Raw genomic sequence first — 23,361 nt, forward strand, 5'->3', positions numbered from 1 at the left:
AGAACCGTGGATTAAACCCAAAATTACAGAAAAAGGGGGAGACCCCTGACGAGTTACTGACCCGGTTATTAAGGGAAAATTCGGCGAGGGGAATGAATGAGACCCAATCATATTGACAGTCAGAGATAAAACACCTTAAATATTGTTCTAGAGACTGATTAGTCCTCTCAGTTTGGCCATTAGTTTCAGGATGGAAGGCAGAGGGGAAGGACAGATCAATCTCCAACTTTTTACAGAAGGCTCTCCAAAACAATGAAACAAATTGTACCCCTCTGTCAGAAACAATATTGACAGGGACCCCATGGAGACGCAGGATGTGTTTGACAAACAAGGTAGCTAACGTCTTAGCATCGGGTAGTTTCTTGAGGGGCACAAAGTGGCACATCTTACTGAAGCGGTCTACTACAACCCACACCACCGACTTGCCTTGAGATGGAGGCAAATCGGTGATAAAATCCATGGAGATATGGGTCAAAGGTCTCTGGGGAATGGGCAAAGAACGTAGTAAGCCCGCTTGTCGGGACCTGGGAGTCTTGGACCTAGCACAAACTTCACAAGCGGCGACGTAGGCCTTAACGTCTTTAGGCAACCCAGGCCACCAATAGTTTCTGGCAATGAGGTGCTTGGTACCCAGGATACCTGGATGACCAGATAGTGAGGAGTCATGATTTTCCCTAAGTACCCTTAGCCGGAATTGCAGGGGAACAAACAGCTTATTCTCAGGAAGGTTCCCGGGAGCTGAACCTTGATCAGCCGCAATTTCAGAGACTAAATCAGAATCAATAGAGGAAATGATTATACCTGGAGGCAAAATACAAGCAGGATCTTCCTCCGAAGGAGGGCTGGCCATGAAGCTACGCGACAGTGCATCAGCCTTAATATTTTTAGACCCAGCCCTATAGGTAACCAAAAAGTTGAATCTGGTAAAAAATAACGCCCATCGAGCTTGTCTCGGGTTTAGCCTCCGGGCAGATTCTAAGAAAACCAGATTCTTGTGGTCGGTAAGGACCGTTACCTGGTGCCTAGCCCCCTCCAGGAAGTGGCGCCACTCTTGAAATGCCCATTTAATGGCTAAGAGTTCGCGGTTGCCAATATCATAGTTACTCTCAGTGGGCGAAAACTTCCTGGAGAAGTAGGCACAGGGACGGAGTTGAGTGAGGGACCTGGTACCCTGGGACAAGACAGCCCCCACTCCCACCTCGGACGCGTCATCCTCCACGATAAATGGCTCCATTTGGTTTGCCTGAACCAGCACCGGGGCCGAGATAAAGCACTTCTTAAGGACCTCAAAAGCCTGGACAGCCTCAGGAGGCCAGTGGAGGAGATCAGCACCCTTGCGAGTGAGATCCGTAAGAGGCTTAGCGATGACCGAGAAGTTAGCAATAACTCTCCTGTAATAATTAGCGAACCCCAGGAAGCACTGTAACGCCTTCAGGGAGGCAGGTTGGACCCATTCCGCCACAGCCTGGACCTTGGCGGGGTCCATGCGGAATTCATGAGGAGTGAGGATTTGACCCAAAAATGGTATCTCCTGCACCCCAAACACACATTTTTCGGTCTTCGCTAACAGTTTGTTTTCCCGAAGGACCTGGAGCACCTTCCTGACATGCTCAATGTGGGAGGACCAGTCCTTGGAAAACACAAGTATGTCATCAAGGTACACTACAAGAAATACCCCCAGGTAGTCTATTAAAATCTCATTTATGAAATTCTGGAAGACTGCGGGAGCATTACACAACCCAAAGGGCATGACGAGGTATTCGAAATGACCTTCGGGCGTGTTAAACGCAGTCTTCCACTCATCCCCCTCTTTGATGCGGATAAGGTTATAATCCCCCCGTAGATCAAACTTAGAGAACCATTGGGCCCCCTGAACCTGATTAAAGAGATCAGGAATCAAAGGAAGGGGATACTGGTTCCTTACAGTGTCCTTATTCAGGTTTCGGTTGTCAATGCATGGCCTGAGACCACCATCCTTCTTCCCTACGAAGAAGAAGCCAGCACCTACCGGAGAAGTAGAGGGGCGAATGTAACCCTTGGCCAGGCATTCCTGGATATACTCTCTCATGGCGTCACGTTCGGGTCAAGAGAGATTAAATATCCTACCCTTAGGGAGCTTAGCTCCTGGTACCAAATCAATAGCGCAATCATATTCTCTATGAGGAGGTAACACTTCGGAGGCCTCCTTAGAGAAAACATCAGCGAAGTCCTGAACAAACTCAGGTAGCGTGTTCACCTCCTCAGGGGGAGAAATAGAATTAACAGGAAAAACATGACGTCAAGCATTCATTACCCCATTTGGTAAGATCCCCAGTATTTCAGTCAAACGTGGGATTATGCAACTGCAACCAGGGAAGGCCTAAAACCAAATCGGACGATAATCCCTGCATCAACAGTACAGAGCACTTCTCCAAATGCATGGAGCCAACAAGGAGTTCAAAAACAGGGGTATGCTGTGTAAAATAACCATTAGCAAGAGGAGTGGAGTCGATACCCACTACCGGGACAGGTTTAGGCAAATCAATCAAAGGCATAGCTAGAGACATAGCAAATTCCACAGACATGATATTAGCGGAAGACCCTGAATCCACGAAGGCACTGCCGGTAGCAGACCTACCACCAAAAGAGACCTGAAAGGGAAGCAAGATTTTATTATGTTTCATATTTACGGGAAATACCTGTGCGCCCAAGTGACCTCCCCGATGATCACTTAGGCGCGGAAGTTTTCCGGCTGCTTATTCTTATGCCTAGGACAGTTGTTCACTTGATGCTTGTCATCTCCACAATAGAAGCAGAGACCATTCTTCCTGCGGAACTCTCTACGTTGTTGGGGGGACACGGAGGCCCCGAGTTGCATAGGTACCTCCGAGTCTTCCGTGGAAGAACGAAGCAATGGAACCTCGGGAGGCATCATGGGGGAGTCAGAGGAGAAAGCACAAAAGCGTTCAAGTCGTCGTTCCCTGAGACGTCGGTCAAGTCGTACCGCTAAAGCCATAACCTGATCTAGGGAGTCAGAAGAGGGATAGCTAACTAGCAGGTCTTTCAGGGCGTTCAACAGACCCAACCTAAACTGGCACCTTAAGGCAGGGTCATTCCACCAAGAAGCTACGCACCACTTCCTAAAGTCAGAACAATACTCCTCAACAGGTCTCTTACCCTGACGTAAGGTCACCAGCTGATTCTCAGCAAAGGCAGTCTTGTCAGTCTCGTCATAAATGAGTCCGAGAGCAGAAAAGAAAAGATCAACGGAGGAAAGTTCAGGGGCGTCAGGAGCCAAGGAAAAGGCCTATTCTTGGGGCCCTTCCTGGAGCCGGGACATAATTATACCCACCCGCTGGCTCTCAGAACCTGAGGAGTGGGGCTTTAAGCTAAAATAGAGCCTTCAACTCTCCCGAAAGTAGAGAAAAGTCTTCCGGTCCCCTGAGAACCGGTCAGGCAACTTGAGGTGGGGTTCAAGAGGTGAGGGGCACTACCATGGTAGCATCAGGCTGGTTGACCCTCTGAGCCAGGGCCTGGACCTGTAGGGAGAGACCCTGCATTTGCTGAGCCAGGGTCTCAAGGGGGTCCATAGTAGTGTCAGAGACCAGGGTAGACTAGGTATATGGGCTTGTGATTATGTAATGATGGGTGTAGGGAAACAGACAAGTGAGCCCCAATCTACCCGCCACTCAGTCCCTGCCTACTTGCAACGACCCACCCTAGGCGACATAAACATAAGCCCTCACATTTTCAATCGGTGAAAAAATATAAAAGTTATGACTCAGAATGTGGTGAAACAGAACTATTTTTTCTTTTAACAAATAGATTTTTCTTTGTAAAAGTAGTAAAATATGAAATACATTTTTTCTATTTTCTGTTGTCTAAAACCTGGGGGCTTCTTATAGTCAGGTGCGTCTTATAGTCTGAAAAATACAGTATGTAACTTTGTGTATGGTGAGCTTTAACCCCATTGCTTTTAATTATAGACATTACTGTCCTCTTGCGACATTCACTTTTTTCAAACCACAGCATACCCTATTCCTAGAATTTTTGTAATTTTTTTTTCCCTCTTTAGGCTGGAAACACACATGCAGTTTAGATGCATTTTTTTTTTTTAGCCAAAGCCAGAAATGGATCCAGCAGGAAAGAAAAGTAAAAAGTTTTGTTTACACCGCCGTATTGTTCTCCATTATAAAGGAAATCCATGAAGGCGGAGCCAGTTCCACCACATGATGGACACCAATGGAACCCAACGGACCTCAATGCCTATAATGGGGTCCATCAGGGTTACGTTGCGGTTTTTTTAACTAGAAGAATAGCACTGCATGCTGTGCTATTCTTTCCGTCAAATGTGATAGAACTGTTGACGGAGCCTCTGATGGTAGTGTGAACTCAGCCTTAGTCCTTCCTTAATATTTCTCATTCCTTTTGAAGCCACTTCTGGCTTTAGCTCAAAACACAGCATTACAAATTGCCACAAGAACTGCCACAAAAGCTGCATGGGTGATTTAAGACTTGGAAAAACATGAAAGGGGCTATAACTTCCTTTCTCTTCCATGTACTTCTCTCACTGCTCAGTATTTTAAAATATACATTTTTTTCTTACATTAAAATTTCTACTGACCTTATAATTGTTGTGAGATATGCCATAGTCTCCAATTCTGACAGTGAGGTCAGAGGTGAGAAGGCAGTTTCTGAGGGCAAGATCACTGTGTAAAAATAGAACAAAATAAAATCAATTAGTCTAAATTAAAATAAAAAAGCATCAATTCTAGAATATAGTGATTGTATATATATATATATATATATATATATATATATATATATATATATATATACATATATATATATATATATATATATATACAAAGGAGAACCTACACTTGTAAATTAGGGATTGCGTATTGGAATTGCTCTCTGTGAGCAGAAGGGATTTGGAAATACAGCAGCAAACCTGAAGCAAGATCATATGAGCTGCTGATGTTTTAGAAATTGTATGAACAATTTTCTAACATACAAGTGTAAAGATAATTAAATAGGTAAATAGTAACTTCAGAAGTAGAGAACAAGGAATAAGCATCAGTTATGGTTCATTTCTGCTCCTGAGATCACCCAATAAAGAAGCTTTTATGAATCAGTGAGTGCTGATTTTTGATGGAATCTCTTACCAGCACTATTATGTGGGCACTAAAGGGGAACCTGAAATAAGTTAACACCTGACTACTAAAAGGAATGTAAGCGGAACGCAAACTTTTCTGTAGTTTGATTCAAGTGAATTAACAATTTAATTAAAGAAAGCTGGAAACTGTCAGCAACTGGCATTGTAAATGTCCTACACACAAGACTTAGGCATTCAATTATAGCAATGACTACGGCTGATTCATAGAGAGGGGAAAAGGGGCAAATGCCCTATGGCCACCTCCATTTATAGGCCTTCACCACCCTCCTCAGGACGATTCAAAGCAAGGTCTAACTACAAATTTGTGATCTTTAGCATGAAACCCAAGGACTTTCTTTGAGGATGTTCTTTGGGTATCAGGTGGTATTATTAGGGCACTGTATAGTGATATTATTTGGACACTGCATGGTGTGATGTGTGCACTGTAAGGTAATCTTTGAAAAACTATTGTTGTGATTGTTTTACTGCTTGATATATTGTAGCTGCCTGATATTCATCCTATACCCCGTTTGCCTGAGCTAATCTCCGATCCCTTCCTTTTTACACAATGTATTATCCAGGGAGCTCCACAGAACTGAATGCGGCCCTGGAAATGAGCATCATGATAACCCCACTACTGGTTTTCCTGGGGATTGTATAAATGCCACCGCATCCAATGTTATTCCGAGCAGGTGAACGCATGACGGACTCAATTGCTCATCCACTTTCATATCAATTAGGATTTTACAGTAGGATATTATCTAGGCCCCTCACAAATTCTAACAGCAGCAGTTCAATATGAAAAGCTTTGTTAATTTATTAAATACATGAGATCCTTATAGTTTACACTCTTATACCATAACCCATAAAGCTATTTATGGATTATCCATGGCACCATTAAAGTCTACCTATTGTTTTCTTTAGAAGACCCTTAACCTGGTGTAATAAGACAAAAACATTCACACAATATACTCTACCTGTGTATGTAATTGTTTTTATGGAGGTGCATAAGTCCAAGTGTTATCTCATATGCCATTCTCTGCAGAGTGGTAAGATCACATGTTAAGAGGTCAGGGGTCATGCCATCTGCCTTCCGCTGTGCTCTGAGATACCTTTTCAAATCTCCCTACAGAAAAAAGCAGGTACAAAAAGATCAGTGTTGAATGTCAGGCAAGTTGAAAAACCTGGCACAATGTACAGCTCTGCGTAAAAAAATGTTTGCTGCCTTTATGACAAAGCATTGCATGTAAAAGCAAAATTTGGAAGTAAACATTAGGTCCAGATTTCCTGCTATTTTTTGGGTCTCAAAAGGGACAGAAGGGTGTTACTACCTGGTGGCGGTGGACAAATACAGTCGCCTCCATGGCACAAATGCCGTGCCCCTGCAATCATAGTACCATAAATGTATACCGATGGATCCCAAGTACAAACTCCCAGGACCGTACAAGTCGCTAGGGGGTTAAAAAGAATCAGATATTCTGTAGAGCCTTCTGTTGTGTTCCAGCCTGTCTTCTGTTATCTAAAATAGAGAGCTCTGACCCCTGAGATACAGCTCTGAGAGGGTAGGCACCTTAGTTCTTCTGCCAGCTAAGTACCTTGACCCTAACTAAAGTCATTGGAAAAGGGGGGGGGGGCGCTATGGGTGTAATTGTATCTTTGGTTTAATTCTTTGTCTGGGTATCAGACGAATCATATTATTACAGAACAGTAATGTTTCTATGTTCTCTCGCATAATATCATTGTGCCCAAAAGTAAAAGAGAATAAAACTTGTCTATGATGTAGCCTTCCTATGTGGCAGAGGGTCCTTTGTGTGACGGCTACTTCTGCACTACTATAGCTACACCCCTGCACATGTAACAAGTTTGGTTATTAATATACAGATCAAAATGGGTTTACTTGATCCGTATTACTGTGTTTACTTCATTACCCCAAAAAAAAAATTATGTGTCAAGTGGAGAAGAAACTACTCATATGTCCCTATCACTTGTCAATACATAATAATAATAATAATAATAATAATAATAATAATAATAATAAGAATAAGAATAATAATGATAATAATAATAATAATAATAATAATAATAATAATAATAATAATAATAATGATAATAATAATGAGGTTCATGTGCCAAACAACCTGGAGGCCATTCAGTATTTTTGTAATATGTATTTCCTTTATTTTTCTTCTTTGGCACTGTATACTCTATGCAGTAAATATTCTGTAATTCTGAACGGATTAATTTGGACAATGTTATTTTTTTTAAAGAACGACATAATTTATTATGAGAGTATAGTAAACCCTAAACAAGCATTGTCTACATAAGATTTAATTGATTCCTGATTTCATTATTGGTATTTGTATACATTTTTCCTGGGTCAATCGTTCAATTACACTTTATGGTTATTGTTATAACTATTAATTCCTTCCCAACATTTGACGTAAACAAAGTCACAGTCCGGAGGAGGGTGTATAGGGCGCCCCCCACACATAGGGCCAGGAAGCACACACAGTCTTGATGCAGTTTTTGGCTCAGTTTTTTTTAGCCAAACACAGGAGTGGACACAAAAGAAAGGAGATGCATCAGTCTTTTCTTTATACCTTTCCTTCCTTTTGGACCCGCTTCTGGCTTTGACTCAAAGACGGAGGCAAAAACTGAATCAAGGCTGCGTCTGTGATCCTTGCCTAAATGTTATTTTAATAGTCCTTTAAGTAGCTTTTGTCTCTTTTTAGCCTCCTAGACCATTGCAGGTCAATATAATAATACAATGGGCCACGTTGCAAATCTTGAGGCAAGCTGGTCATGGATATATAGGTTTTGTCCCGATACAACGAGAGTCCTGAATTTGATTGGGTATTCTGTACAGAGACAGAGATATACAGATATTTCACTCAATACAATTTTTTTCTGATGGAAAATGTTGTGTATTTGCTTTGCCTTTTATGCATTTTTTGGACGATATTGGTCAGAACCATTAGGGTACGGCCACACGGAGCGGCCCTTACATGGTCGCAACGCAGCCAACAACCGCGCAGGCACTATGTAGGAGCAGCTGTCAAATACCTCGTTAAGGGGTATTCCGGTTGCATGAGCATGCGCACTACCGCTCCATTCATTCTCTATGGGAGCGCCGGAGATAGCCGAATGCAGTGTTCGGCTTTTTCCGGCGCTGCCATAGAGAATGAATAGGGGGTAAGTTGTTGTAATTTGCAAAATCGTGCAGCCATAAAGGGTGCATTAATTCATGGCCGCACGATTTTGCAGATAAAGGGACGGTTTACACGCGTTAACATGAGGCCACTAACAAGCTGTTTGACAGCCGCACCGAACATGGTGCCAACGCGGTTGTTAGCCGCATCGCAACCGTGTGAGGCTGTACCCTTAGAATGGTTAAAAGCAGTGATTTTTATTACCATGGATGTAATGATTATCGCTATTGATGATAAAAGAATTTGGATTGTTAACATTAATCTTTACATCTACGGCCAGTTTAAGTGCTATTCCAAGTGGAATTGCTTTTTTGATAAGATAGAAGTTACTATAATTCCTATAGGTTTTCATTGCCTTTTTCAAAGGTTCATAATTTAAAAATGACAACTGCATACATCAGTGATTATGTTTTGCTACTTTTGCAAAATTTCGAACCTTCTTTCTGTATATTTATCACTTTAAGTCCTCATGCACATAACTTTGCCATGCGCAAGGATGTGCATGGGCCTGGTAAGATATTTTTTACAATATCAGAGCAACTTTTCCATTGACTTTAACGTAATTTCCATGACTTTTGCATGTCAGTGATGGCATACAATTCATAAGACAGACCACAACCAGTTAATGTGCTGGTCATTGTGTAGCCAAGGCCTATATGGGAAAGAGAGCTTTTCATACTGAACTTATACACATATCCAGTAGTTTCTATGGGAATTTTTTTTTCATGAAATTAGATTTTTGAGGGAATTTTCTACCTTTAACACCATTCAGAATGTAAAATAACTCTACACTTACCAGCTGACAAAACTCCATGATGAGGAGGAAGGGGATAGTTTCTGTGCACAGTCCCAGGCATTGTAGAATGTTAGGGTGTTGCAGGCTTCTTAAAGAAAAAAAAAATAACCATCAATATAATGGATCTCAAATGTCCTGAAAATAACAGAAATTATTATGATCCTCATAAATTTTTACATATTAATTATTCTCGACACAGTGCTTGTGCAGAAAAAAATGGATATGCACAATGGGGGGGGGGGGGGGAATATATCAAAAGGTTTACGATGTACACCATAGTTGGCGCACACCATAGTTGCAATAAAATTCGTGACTTTTTACTTTTAGGCCACTTTACAAAAGAGAAAACGGGCAGTGTTTAGCTGACGAAGGTGGGGCCTCCGCCAGAGCAACAGTTTTATCATAGTTCACACCAGAAACTGTCGCAAGTTAGACTACAAATATATACCTGCTCATATTAGATGTAGATTTGCATTTCTGCCACAAGGACAGCCAAAGATTCGCCAAATATACTATGAGGTGTGCACTTCTTAACATATTTGGCGCATTGTGCACCAACGTAGTTTAAGACTGGCGTATGGCCAGTCTTAATATATACTGCTCAAAAGTTAAAAAATCAAGGTAACACTTAGGCTGGGTTTACAAGCTGTGATTAAAATGCATTTCTTTGCCACGAAGGCAAAATGCATTTTGCACCCGACGTGTGAACTCAACTTTAAAGGAGTTTTCCCATGAGAGAAATTTATGACATACCCACAGGATATGTCATAAATGTCAGATAGATGCGGGTCCCACCTCTGGGACCCACACCTATCTCTAGAACGGGGCCCCCTAACCTGGGGGAATCAACTGTAGACTCTGTTGCCGATGTGGCCGACACGATGCAGGACCTGGGGCAGGAAGTGAGTGACGTCACAGCGTGATCTCTTGAGAACACGCTGTGTCTGTGCACTGCCAGAAGCTGGGTGTTAACGAACAGAAGTGGATGATGCTGATTCGTCAGCATCATACACTCCCATTCCTAACGCCCAGCTAGTAAAAGAAGTAAACACGCCCCGATGTACACACATAATACACGCCCAGTTGTACTTTTACTGTAAACACGCCCAGTTGGACTTTAGCAAGCCTCATTTGCATAAATACAAAAATGGCCATAACTTGGCCAAAAATGCTCGTTTTTTTAAAATAAAAACGTTACTGTAATCTACATTGCAGCGCCGATCAGCTGCAATAGCAGATAGGGGTTGCAAAATCTGGTGACAGAGCCTCTTTAAGCCCATGGAGCAGATACCAGGACATGGGCTGTTACACAAGAAGAGCCCTACAGGGCCATAGAAGGGCATCAACCCATCAGCAGGACCGGTATTTGCACTACAATAAGGATCACAGCAATATGCCATTGCTAAAATAGCACTGACATTGGTCTCTAAAACGCCAATTTAGAAACTAACCATAATGAATCGGTGTAAAGACATAATTCCTGCTAAACTGTGACGTCATCACAACTGATAAATCTGAAGTATCGCCATTGTCTTGAGCATAACCTAATATTTGTTTATAGATATATAAATCGCAATAGGGATTAATCAAAGGAAGCATGCGATGGTTATATTGTCATTTAGTACCACTGGCTTTACTGATGGGATGTTCTGCAGCTTCTATGTACAGTGATACATAGAAGCTGCAGAAGTGAAATGGTGCATTTTTATTTAAATAAAAGTAAATAGCAAAAGTTATTTTTAAAACAAAATAAATAAGTTTTATTAAAAAAAAATAAGGGCCCAAAAAGTGTCCATAACGTTTAAATAGGTAAGGGATATGGGGAGACCTTTTAAGGCGCAGCAATTCTTATTCATATTTAATTTACCTAACAAGGACTAGGAGTGTGAAACATATGGAAGCCTTTAGGAAACTCCTATACAGGTGGTACTATACCCCGTATCAGATGTCTAAAATGTTCTCAAATTCTGCTAACGAATGCTAGATCTGAGGAAGGAAAATTTTAACTAATATGCATTCATGGTATGGTAGTAATATTCACCAATATTGGACAGGTATTTACGCAGTGTAGATTTGATGCAGATTTTGCATGCATTTTTTTGAGCTAAAACCAGAATTGGATTCAGGAGGGGAGACACTTTAGGGCCAACCTTTATATAGCAAAATACATGCAAAATCGGAAGCATTTCTGCACTGTGTGAACAAGGCCTTTGGGCCAATTGTTGGGCAAACAACGGTCACGGAACGCTCGTTTGTGATTATTGCCCTGTGTAAACAGGGCAACGATCAGACAATGAATGAGCAAACGCTTGTTCATCGGCTGATTGTATCGTTTATGCAGCCGAAAATATTATCGTTGATGGCAGATATGATGATAATGTATGGGGAAGAGCTATCGGAGTAACAAGTGCTCATCCCCATCAGGGCCGGCCTTAGGGCTGTGTGACCTGTGTCATTGCACAGGGCGCATCACTCCAGCAGGTGGAAGGGGGCACTGCGCTGGCTCCCTTCCCCTGCTTGTTTTAGAAGCGCCTGGGCCTGGCGATTCAGCAGTTGCTTCTTATCTCAGTGTCCTCGCTACCACTGTAGCAGCCATAGCCTTAGGACACAGATACTATTGAACACTATAGCATAGCAGGGAGGTATCTCCCTGCTCTGCTATCTACTAGCACCACTGTAGCTCCCTGAAGGAGCGGAATCCCTGTGTGGCCGGGGATTCCTCTCCTGGACAGAGCACTTGATGTCTCTGTCCATATATGGACAGTGACATCAGAGGCAACTCCTGAAGTGGAATCCTCGTCCACAGCATTGCCGACGCTGTGACCAGGGATTCCTCTTCATAAATGGACAGGGACGTCAGGGGCTTCTCCTGGAGTAGAATTCCCGATGCTGTGACCTGGGATTCCACTCCAGGAGAAGCTCCTGATGTCACTGTTCATAAAAGGACAGAGACGTCAGGGGTTTCTACTGGAGTGGAATCCCCAGTCACAGCGTGGCAACGCTGTGGACGGGGATTCCGCTTCAGGAGTTGCCCCTGATGTCACTGTCCATATATAGACAGAGACATCAAGCGCTCCGTCCAGGAGTGGAATCCCTGGCCGCAGGCGGATTCTGCTCCTTCAGGGAGCTACAGTGGCGCTATCTACAGGAAGGAGGGGGTTCTATCCACAAGGGGGCTGTGTGGCATTACCTACAGGGGGGTGTGGCACTACCTACAAGGGGGCTGTGTGGCACTACCTACAAGGGGGCTTTGTGGCACTACCTACAAGGGGGCTGTGTGGCACTACCTTCAAGGGGGCTATGTGGTCCTACCTACAAGGGGGCTGTGTGGCACTACCTACAGTGGGCTGTGTGGTACTACCTACTGTGGGCTGTGTGGCACTACCTACAAGGTGCTGTGTGGCACTATCTACAGGGGGCTGTGTGGCATTATCTACAGGGGGAATCTGTGAGTGGCGGGCTGATGGTCATTTTAGTGAGAGTGGTGGGCTGATGGTCATTTTACTGTGAGCGAGGGACTGATGGTCAATTTACTGTGAGTGGGGGCTGATGGTCATTTTACTGTGAATGGGGGGCTGATGGTCATTTTACTGTGAGTGGGGGGCTGATGGTCTTCAAGTGGTTTCCACCTCTGACTTCCAATTGAAATTAATAGGAGGCGCTCGTTTGGGGCTTTTTTCCCTGTGTCTTTTGCATTAGCTTCAACGGCTTAAAAAAAAAACACAAAAAAACTCATCAAATTACGTTATCAATTCAAAATCTGCCTCAAAATTCCCGGATTTTGGGGCAGATTTTTTCTTCCTTACAAAAAACACTGTGTGAACATACCCGAAGAGTGTAGTGCTTGTTTTTAGCCTTTCTGTCCTTCTCGAAACTATTTTTGGTAGGGGTGCCCTGAAGAATTTTTTTTCTTCATGGCGTGCCTCGAGTCCAAAACGGTTGGGACTCGAGGGACAGTTTGTCGTGAGAACGGGGCCTAGGTGAGTAAAAAATTTTTTGGGGGGGGCATTGTCTACAAGGGGGAGGTGAGGGGCTGTATGGCACTACTATTTTTTTTTATATGGGTTTGTTTCTGCAGCAGGTGCATGAATTTCTGCAAGTTCCATTCAGATGAATGGAACTGATTTTCAGTCGCAGAAATTTCTGCAACAAAATCTGTCGCAAGTGAATCCACCCTTATTACTGAGTGAAATTTATAATAGCTAGTATTATTGGAAACCACTTGAAATATACCTGACTATGGGGAATATTTTCAAAGTTCAGGAATTTAGACTAAGGCCTGTTATATTGAGAATATGCCTGGTATTGAGTAAGAGAACTGTCTACAAGGGGGAGGTGGGGGCTGTATGGCACTGTCTACATGGGGGACTTGGGAGGCTGTATGGCATGATCTACAAGGGGGAGGTGGGGGATTAGGGCACTGTCTACAGGGAGACTGTATGGCACAATCTACAGGGGGGCACTATCTACAAGGCAGGGCTGTGTATGGCAGTGTGAAAGCCACTAAGCGGGTATTATACTGTGTAGGGGCACTACAGGGGGCAATATACTGTGTGTGGCACTTAGGGGGAATTATACTGCGTGGGCAGAATTAGAGGACAAAATACTGTGTCCTTGAAGGGGTTATAATATATTATATTGTTAAATATTATTATACTGTATGGGGGGCACTAAAGGGATATTATACTGTGTGGGGCACTATATAGGGCATTATACTGTGGGGGGCACTATATAGGGCATTATACTGTGAGGGTGATCATACTTTTTTATGGGGCATTTTTTTTATGATGGGGTGGGGCGCCGAAAGATAATTTTGCACGGTGCGCCATCTATCGGAAGGTAGGCCCTGATCCCCATACATAGCTTCTTGTGAAATGACCAAATGAGCGCTGATCAACAAGCTATCTCATTGATTGGCGCTCGTTTACACGGCCCATATCGGGCCGTGTAAGAGGACCCTAAGGACTTATTTAGATGAGCGTACTATGCACTCATGTGCTGTCCGTTAAAAAAGCAGACAGCACACGCACCCATGCAATTCAATGGGGCTGTTCACACGGCCATTGTTTTAACTGACTGTGTGAAGGGCCCATAAAAAAAATAGGACATGAATGGGTCCCGCACGGGTGCGACTCGAACTTATAAAACAGCAGTTTTTCATGTCTGAGTTTACACTCGTTCGTCTGAATAAGCCCTTAGGCCGTGTTCACACAAAGCGGATACGCTGCGTAAAAGCACGCAGCTTATCCACTCTGTGTGCCGCAGGGAATTCCGGGCGAAAAAGCACAACAAACTGTGGTGCAGTTTTTCACCCGGAATGTCCGCTGCGGAAAACTGCTTAACTAACCGGCCTGCTAGCAGGCCAGCCTCCTGGGATGATGCTGCAGCGGCGGTCACATGGATGAAGCGTGATCCGGCCCTCTGACGTCATATAGGCTGGCCTCCTAGGATGATGTTTCATCCCATGTGATCGCCGCTACATCCTGTGATTGGCTGCGGCGGTCACATGGGATGAAACGTCATCACAGGAGGCCATGCTGGAGGAAGGAACTCAGACTTCTGGGTAAGTATCAGCCTTTTTTTAAAATATTTTTTTGTATTTTGCTGCGTTTTTCCCGTCCGCAATTCCAAACTGAAAAAACGCAGCAATTCCGCTACGTGTGGATAAAGTCCTTAGAGTCTTAAAGTCCACATGCGGCATATTTCTTGCAGAAATTTCTGTGACTGAAATGGTTTGTTTCTGCAGCAGGTGCATGAATTTCTGCAAGTTCCATTCAAATGAATGGAACTGATTTTCAGTCGTAGAAATTTCTGCAACAAAATCTGCCGTAAGTGAATCCACCCTTATTACTGAATGAAATTGAAAATAGCTAGTATTATTGGAAACCACTTGAAATATACCTGACTATGGGGAATATTTTCAAAGTTCAGGAATTTAGACTAAGGCCTGTTATATTAAGAATATGCCTGGTATTGAGTAAGAGAAATGGGAAGGGAAAGGAGGGGGAAGGAAAAGAAAATAGGGAAAAAAAAGAGATGGGAAAAAGAAAAAGATGTTTTTGGGGATTGTATGTATTTGTAGTAATATGTGTAAATTATAAAAAATTACATTCTTGATTGTAAAAGGGAAAATTGTATATGAATACTTATAATCCGCCTAGGGTGTTTTGTTTTGTTTTATATATTATGTGGAAAGCTATTTCTACAAAATAAAAAAACTATTTTTGGAAAAATTAAAACAAAAACACCAAAAATTTAAAAAAATATACAGTATTTCGAATAAAAACATGATTTAAATAATGTAATATTCTAATAAAATACTTTCACTTGCAAGGGTTACACATTAATAACACATAGGGAGATACTAGGTAGGTAGAAGACTAATAAGCTGTGTGTGATGTACTCAAATAAAATTATTTCCTTTGTTATAGAAATCAAATTTTACTTCTGTTGATCTCAAAAATGTCAATTTCTTCAGAGCGTTCTAAAAGGAAAACAAGTCTGCAAGGCAGATATCTAGGTCACATTCCTATTATGGGTAAGAACATCACAGATCAGTGGTTGACTCTGTGCACAAGATAATCCTTCACTGAATACGTTTTGAAATTGGGAAGATTTTCGGACTATATATGGGAGACTATTAGATTGTGCATATATGTATCATGGTAATCCTGTAAGTAGGAGTATTGCTGTCTTATAGTAAGATCTTACCGTTGTCTGAGTGATTAGAGTCACAAGGGCATACAGAGGTCTTAAAAGTAAAGAGATAGTTATCCATAAGTAGAGAGCATATGTAAAAGGAAAGTAGAGGACAAAAAAATGAAAGTGGGGACCACAGAGGAGCATGCAGTGGAGAGATAGAGTCAGGGCCGGACTGGGACTGAAGTTTAGCCCTGGCATTTAATAGAACACAGGCCCACTTGATGTGGTGAATGTGAAATATGTTTGTGCGCTTGTAGGTTATGAGAAGGTGGTGAGTGCAGCATGGCTACAGTATATGTCATATAGTCCACCTGGTATTACAGCTCAGTCTCATCAAAGGCTTGTCCGGTTTTATATTTTTGTATATTTAAAAGATACACAATTTTCCAATATAATTCTTCACGGTTTTCAAGATCAAGATCTCTGCTTATTGTTATTCAGTAGGAACTTTCATTGTTCGCTTCCAGTTGATAAAATTCTGTCCATGGTCATGTGATGGACACACAGGTGCACGGCTCGTTACAGTTTGTGTATCAGAGCTGTGTCTTGTAATGATCCCAGCACCTGTGTGTCTATCACATGACCATGGACAGAATTTTATCAACGGGAAGTAAACAATGAATAACAGCAATCAGAGATCTTAAAAACCATGAGTAATTAATACAGTTACTCTGAGATATAATAAGAGGCACAGTCGCTCTGCCTGGAAATAATGAAGGGGCTGCAGAGCTGATTTAGCGCTCTAACCCCTTCACTGTTTTTCCCTTCACACCGTCATCTCGGCCACCCGCTGTGCCCTGAACTGCAGCACTGCTCCATTCAAGTGAATGGGGTCGTGCTGCAGTTCCTTGCACCGCCGGGTAGCCGAGATGCCGGTGTGCAGGAAAAAACAGTGACAGAGACGCAGTGTTAAATCAGCGCTTCATTCTCAGGTGGGGGTCCCAGAGGTTGGATCCCCACCGATTATAAAGTAATGGCATATCCTAGCGATATGCCATCACTTTTCAAGATGGTAATACCCATTTAACACCCCTAAAAGTTCCTTGTTAAATGCATTCTGCGAGGAAAACTACAACACCCAGCAGGTCCTGAGGGTCTGCAGCTGTCAGGATATGCTGGGAGTTAAAGTTTCTTATGAAGGGTAAGAGGATGACAGTACTTTGTAAATGTATTTGCTTGAATTATCTAGTAGTGGAGGGGCACTGGGCAAACATTATTTTCAGACCCCCTGTCTGGCCCTTACTGTACGTCTTTCTATTTCTGACTGACTTCAGCTGTGTGAGCCAATCCTGATCGCTGTTACTGAGGACGAAGGATGTGGGCGGGCAGCAGCAGTGGCGTACTCAGAAATCACAAGACCCCCCCCCTTAAAGGAAAAAATTTACATGCACACTGCTAAATTACACCGAAATAATAGCATGTACTATGCCCAAATAATGCCATAGTGTACAGAACATACTGGGGGAAATATTTTCTGGTGTAAAAAAAGTCACAAATTTTGGCGCACACCATAGTTGTGCTAATATGTGTGACTCTTTACTTTTCTCGTCACTTTTGAAAAGGGGAGAGATCTTTAGCCAAAGGGGCTTAAATTATGAAACAAATCTAGACCTAGTAGCAGGCTTAGACTTGAATTTTTTGTTGCACGGACAGCCAAAGATGTGCTAAATATATTAGGAGGTGTGCATCTCTTAATATATTTGGCACATTTTCGCCAAGGTAAATTATTTTAACACTGGTGTTTAAGACGTCAGTCTTAATATATTTCCCCCAGTTTGTAATAAAAATGATGCTGTGGAATTTCTAATCTGCAGCTTGCCCCAAAATCCAAGCTTTTCTGCTATGTGCGTGGAATTTTTTAAAAAACACCATACACTCTAATTAAATGTACTTCAACCCTTTCATGACCAAGGGTGATCGATGCCCCTTCTTTAGACGATAATATCTTTGCAACCGCTTTGAATATCACAACTATTTTTACTTTTTTTACAAGACTTTTTGATTTTGGGTGGAAATTCTTTTCAACAGTACATGATGAGAAAATGAGTTTCTCAGCACGTACTGTAAAGGTCCCCGTTCTGGGCCGTGTAAGCGAGCGCCGATCAATGAGACAGCTCATTGATCGGAACTCGTTTGCTCCTTTCACAAGGAGCTATATATGGGGACGAGCGCTCAATAGTACAATCGCTTGTCCTCTTATTTCTATTTCTATTATGTCGGCAGCACATATCCCTTTTTACACAGGGGGATGTGCTGCCAACAACGATAATATTTCTTGCAGCATAAACGATACAATCAGCCAATGAACAAGCGTTTGCTCGTTCACCGGCTGATCGTTGCCCTGTTTACAAAGAGCCTTTGGAGACAGTGGTGTAATGATTCTGGTCGCAAGGAATGCGACCGTACCGAAGGGGGCCTGTCCCGGATCCCCTCAGACTGCCACATCAGGCCCTGGCAAAGGTTTGCTACGCAACGCATACAAAGTCCTGACGCTGGTCAGCATGTATCAGCCTGAGGGAATCCAAGGGGGGACCCCTGTGGACAAAAGAAGAGGTGAGTATATTATTTTTTTTACATGTTCGATCGCTGGGGGTGTACGGGACTCAGCACCAGCTTGTTACACCCCCAACAGGAGATGGATACAGCACCTCTCCTCCTCCCTCTCCCTGCAAAGCGACCCCTGCACATTTCACAGAGCATGCTTCCAACACTCTCCCATCAAAGTTATTGAGTCATTTTCTTACTGAGGTTTCTTAGCAAAAAAACAGGTCATACATGCCTATTAAGGTGCACATAAAATGCTATATGCTGTATTTTGTGTAGTTTATGGCTGACTAGATGATGATGGTATAGTAGATGTTATAGCTTCATGAACTTTTCTCATTAACAAATCTAGAAATCACTAGTTGCTTAAAGAGGCTCTGTCACCAGTTTATAGGAATATCCTACCTAATCTAATAGGCGCTTTAATGTAACAGGTTTTTTGTTGTTTCTTTTAAAAAAAAAATTCTTTTTGACACAGTTATGATCATTTTTAGTTCTATGCTAATTTATCCTTAATGCCCAACTTTGTGTTTTTTTACATTTCACCAAGTGGGCGTTGTAAAGAAAAGTGTATGACGCTGACCAATCAGCGTCATACACTTCTCTTCATTCATGCCCAGCTTGTTTCACAGCACAGCATGATCTCGTGAGATCACGCTGTAACGGGACTTCCTCCCACAGGTCCTCCACCTAAGTGACGGAAAAGTCAACAGACATCACCTCCAGCCGTGCCAGGACGTTTATCCGAATCTGCAGCGGCTGGAGGCGATGTCTGTTCAGTCTTCCATGGCTCTGGTGAAGGACGCTGTGCTGTGAAACAAGCTGTACATGAATGAAGAGAAGTGTATGATGCTGATGGACCATACACTTTTTTACAACGCTCACTTGGTGAAAAGTAAAAAAACGCTCAGTTGGGCATTAAGGACAAATTAGCATAAAATTAAAAATGATCATAACTTGGTAAAAAATAAACGTTTTTTTTAAAAAAAAAAAAAAACGTAATCTTCATTAAAGCACCTATTAGATTAGGTAGGATATAGGGCAGTTATAAACTGGTGATAGAGCCTCTTTAAGGCCCATTTACCCAGGACGATAATCGGCTGTTCCTGATCATTACTATATTATCAATTGGCTTTTGCTACGGGCAGAAATCTGCCAATGTAATGGGACCTTTACTCTAATACCAAGTGCTATGTGTCCTTGTATAACGCACTTTTCTACACTTATCACTTAGAACTGCTAGTCATACAGTGACCACAAGCATAAGGTCAGATATAGCTTATTAACATAAGTATGATGATAAGTCTGTCTTTACATCACTCTTTACCAATGGTCTCCTACCCTTCTTTTATTTTTTATCTTGAAAGCCACTAACACAAGGGCTGGTGGTACAATCTTATCAAGTTGCAGTTTAAAGAGGCTCTGTCACCAGATTCTCAAATCCCTATCTCCTATTGCATTTAATTTTCTACTTCCCCTTTCCAAATTTTTTACTTCCCCTTTCCCATCCCACTTCCCCTTTCCCATCCCTTGGTTGAACTTGATGGACATGTGTCTTTTTTCAACCGTACAAACTATGTAACTATGTAACTATGTGATCGGCGCTGCAATGTAGATAACAGTAACGTGTTTTTTTTTAAAAAAACGTTCATTTTTGGCCAATTTATGAGCTATTTTATATATATATGCAAATGAGCTTTGAAATGGACAACTGGGCGTGTTTTTATTCGTATGTCCAACTGGGCGTGTATTGTGTTTTTAACTGGGCGTGTTTACTTGTTTTACTAACTGGGCGTTGTGGAGAGAAGTGTATGATGCTGACGAATCAGTGACCAATCAGCATCATGTATACACAGTACTTTATTATTTATTTATTATTATTACACATTTACTTCCATGCCCAACACACCACTCCCCTCAAGGTTAGTGGGAGTGGCTATCATTATTTAAACACACCTGGGCACTTCCCATCAACAGCATTCTCTGACCTGGTTGCGTCCTGTTTGGAACGGGTATTTTACCCACCACCTAATCTGTGAGTATGGCCTTTTCTGTGGTTTTAATTACATTCTATGTCCCATTTTTTTGTATATCTTAGATTTTGGAACGAAAAGTTCTAGGTAGGGACTCGCAAGTGTGGGGATCCGTGACGTGGATTGCGAGCTTGCGTTTTTTTGGCCAAAACAACAACTAATACCCCATGTTTTTTCATGGTTACTTACATAGTACATACTTTTTTTCAGGACGCGCCCGGGTCTTATGATGCTGGGATAGCCTGGTGTGCGGATGTTTGGCACTGCATGCAGGGCAGCCCGCTCTCTTACAGTATGGGCGTTATAAATAGGCTGCTATTCGGCGATATATGCTGTGCCTCACTATCCAAACACTATGCCTCCATGTTTTACACTCTACACTCACTTTTTTTGTTTCACTCACAGCCCTGATTTCTACACACTACACTTAGTCATGTCCCCTATACCTCACATGTGCACTATACACAGTACTTTATTATTTATTTATTATTATTACACATTTACTTCCATGCCCAACACACCACTCCCCTCAAGGTTAGTGGGAGTGGCTATCATTATTTAAACACACCTGGGCACTTCCCATCAACAGCATTCTCTGACCTGGTTGCGTCCTGTTTGGAACGGGTATTTTACCCACCACCTAATCTGTGAGTATGGCCTTTTCTGTGGTTTTAATTACATTCTATGTCCCATTTTTTTGTATATTTTTGTACAATCAGCATCATGCACTCCTCTCCATTCATTTACACAGCACATAGTGTTCTTACTAGAACGATGTGCAGCCACATACACAAGTGTCCTGATAATGAATACACATGATCTCCAGCCTGGACGTCATGTGTATTCAGAATTCTGACACTTCTGAATACTTTCTGTGAGATTTCAGCAAGCCGCGCGTAATCTCACGAGATTACGAGGTAACGAGATTTCGTTTCCCTTGCTAGAAATCTCACAGAAAGGATTCAGAAGTGTCAGAATTCTGAATACACATGACGTCCAGGCTGGAGATCATGTGTATTCATTATCAGGACACTTGTGTATGTGGCTGCACATCGTTCTAGTAAGAACGTGATGCTGCTTTGTAAATGAATGGAGAGGAGTGCATGATGCTGATTGGTCACTGATTCTTCAGCATCATACACTTCTCTCCACAACGCCCAGTTAGTGAAACAAGTAAACACGCCCAGTTAAAAACACAATACACGCCCAGTTGGACATACGAATAAAAACACGCCCAGTTGTCCATTTCAAAGCTCATTTGCATATATATAAAATAGCTCATAACTTGGCCAAAAATGAACGTTTAAAAAAAAACAAATGTTACAGTTATCTACATTGCAGCGCCGATCACATGCAATAGGAGATAGGGATTTGAGAATCTGGTGACAGAGCCTCTTTAAGGCAAGTTTCAATAAAGTTATCTGGAGAATATAGAAAATCCTGAACATCTAGGTGAGGTAACAAGAAAACAGAGTATTATAAAGTTTGGAAAAAATGTATTGTCACAAATCACCAGATACCTGTAAGGCTGTGCTTCAGACAGAAACTTCCGCTGTTCTAAAGGGCTGGCATTGACTCGTAGCTCCTTAACAACTACCTGCGCAGGAGTGTAGTCTGAGAATATCTCACCCAAGATCACCTAAGCATTACAGAAAAAGAGTCACAGATTAAAATGGTAGGTGAAATGGACAGTTAATGTGCTTGCTGTACATTATATATAGTAATTTACAAAAGAACCTTTTTAGTAAGCCTCTTATGAACTTTAAAGCTTTGTTACATGTGGCTCTGATGCCCTCTGCATGTGGCACCCTAGTTGTTGGCAGCCACATGACATCCCTGGTACCACTGGTGATCAAGATATTATAGTGTACTAGTGCAACCAGGGTGAAGATTGCATTACTAGAACTTGGTACTAGGGTCAAAATCACATTACTAAGAAAATATCCATGTCCCTGTTAATATTCAGTGTGACTCAACACACCCTGTCATATTTAAAATGTGGTTCGCAATCTACAAAAGGTTGAGTACCTCGGCTTTAAACGTCAACTGTCGTTTGGAAAAACTTCTGATATGTCATTGTGGCATTTCAGAAGTTTTGATCGGTGAGTGTGCAGTTCCTGAGACTACCACCGTTTGCTGAAACGAAGGGGCAGAAGCTGTACCCCTTCGATTGTGGTTGGCTATGCTCGGCTCTTGGTGTTCGGACTTATAGAAAGTAAATAAAACAGAAAATTAGAGTCTGGTCAATGAAGGGCCGTGATAAACCACTCTCGTGGTGCAACATCCCCATGGACAACTCATCATTACATTGTAGCGGTAAACAGGAGGAGTGATGTAGGACTGGATTCAGTGAAACAAAGCATATATGTTACCACTTTATCCTTTTTGATTTTTCTTGAAGAACTTTTTCAAACTTTTAGCTATGCAACTATGTAACTATGTATGTCTACAGTACAGTCTTTTATTCCTCAGTCTCTCCTACTCTTCTCTTTCTCTTTTTTCTTCTCGCTCCCTTTTTCAAAGAATAATATTACTATAAATCTGGTTCAGATACTCACCTTTCCAAACCAGCCGTTTCCAATCTCCTGAAGATAGCTAAGGTCCTGTCGGCTAAATCCTGTCTGTTTTACTGCTTATACAAAAAATGGAGTTAGTACTTGGCTTTACATTAACATACACAGTATGGCAGCTTTACCTGCTCACTAGTCTTACACACAGTCTGAAAGGCTGCTTGAATTTATAAAGTTAGTGAAGAATACAATGCCAAAGGCAACAGGAGGCCTCGACAGGACAGTCACACATGCCCAGATAGATTTATATGAAAATGCTATTGCACCTTGTTACAGAATAGTGGAGATATCACTGAGAAAAGCGACACAATAAATATTTATTTAAAGAGGACCTGTCAGCTCTCCTGACGTGTCTGATTTAGTAAATGCT

General features: G+C 42.1%; 1 protein-coding gene across 3 annotated transcripts in view; it reads right to left on the bottom strand.

Moving 5' to 3' along the window:
• Positions 1–23,361, bottom strand: part of LMTK3 (lemur tyrosine kinase 3) — a 75,893-nt gene that overhangs the window by 24,956 nt on the left and 27,576 nt on the right. The window contains exons 5-9 of one of the 3 annotated variants that reach the window (XM_075839949.1): positions 22,980–23,053; positions 21,942–22,060; positions 9,143–9,227; positions 6,115–6,263; positions 4,604–4,688 (exon numbers count right to left, since the gene is read on the bottom strand). In XM_075839949.1, the coding sequence (XP_075696064.1) occupies positions 4,604–4,688; positions 6,115–6,263; positions 9,143–9,227; positions 21,942–22,060; positions 22,980–23,053 (512 nt within the window). Of the gene's footprint in view, positions 1–4,603; positions 4,689–6,114; positions 6,264–9,142; positions 9,231–21,941; positions 22,061–22,979; positions 23,054–23,361 lie in introns of all 3 variants that reach the window. The other 2 variants (XM_075839948.1, XM_075839947.1) reach the window with 2 other exon arrangements.

This window comes from Rhinoderma darwinii, chromosome 10 (genome assembly GCF_050947455.1).
Source record: "Rhinoderma darwinii isolate aRhiDar2 chromosome 10, aRhiDar2.hap1, whole genome shotgun sequence".
Lineage (NCBI taxonomy): Eukaryota > Metazoa > Chordata > Amphibia > Anura > Rhinodermatidae > Rhinoderma > Rhinoderma darwinii.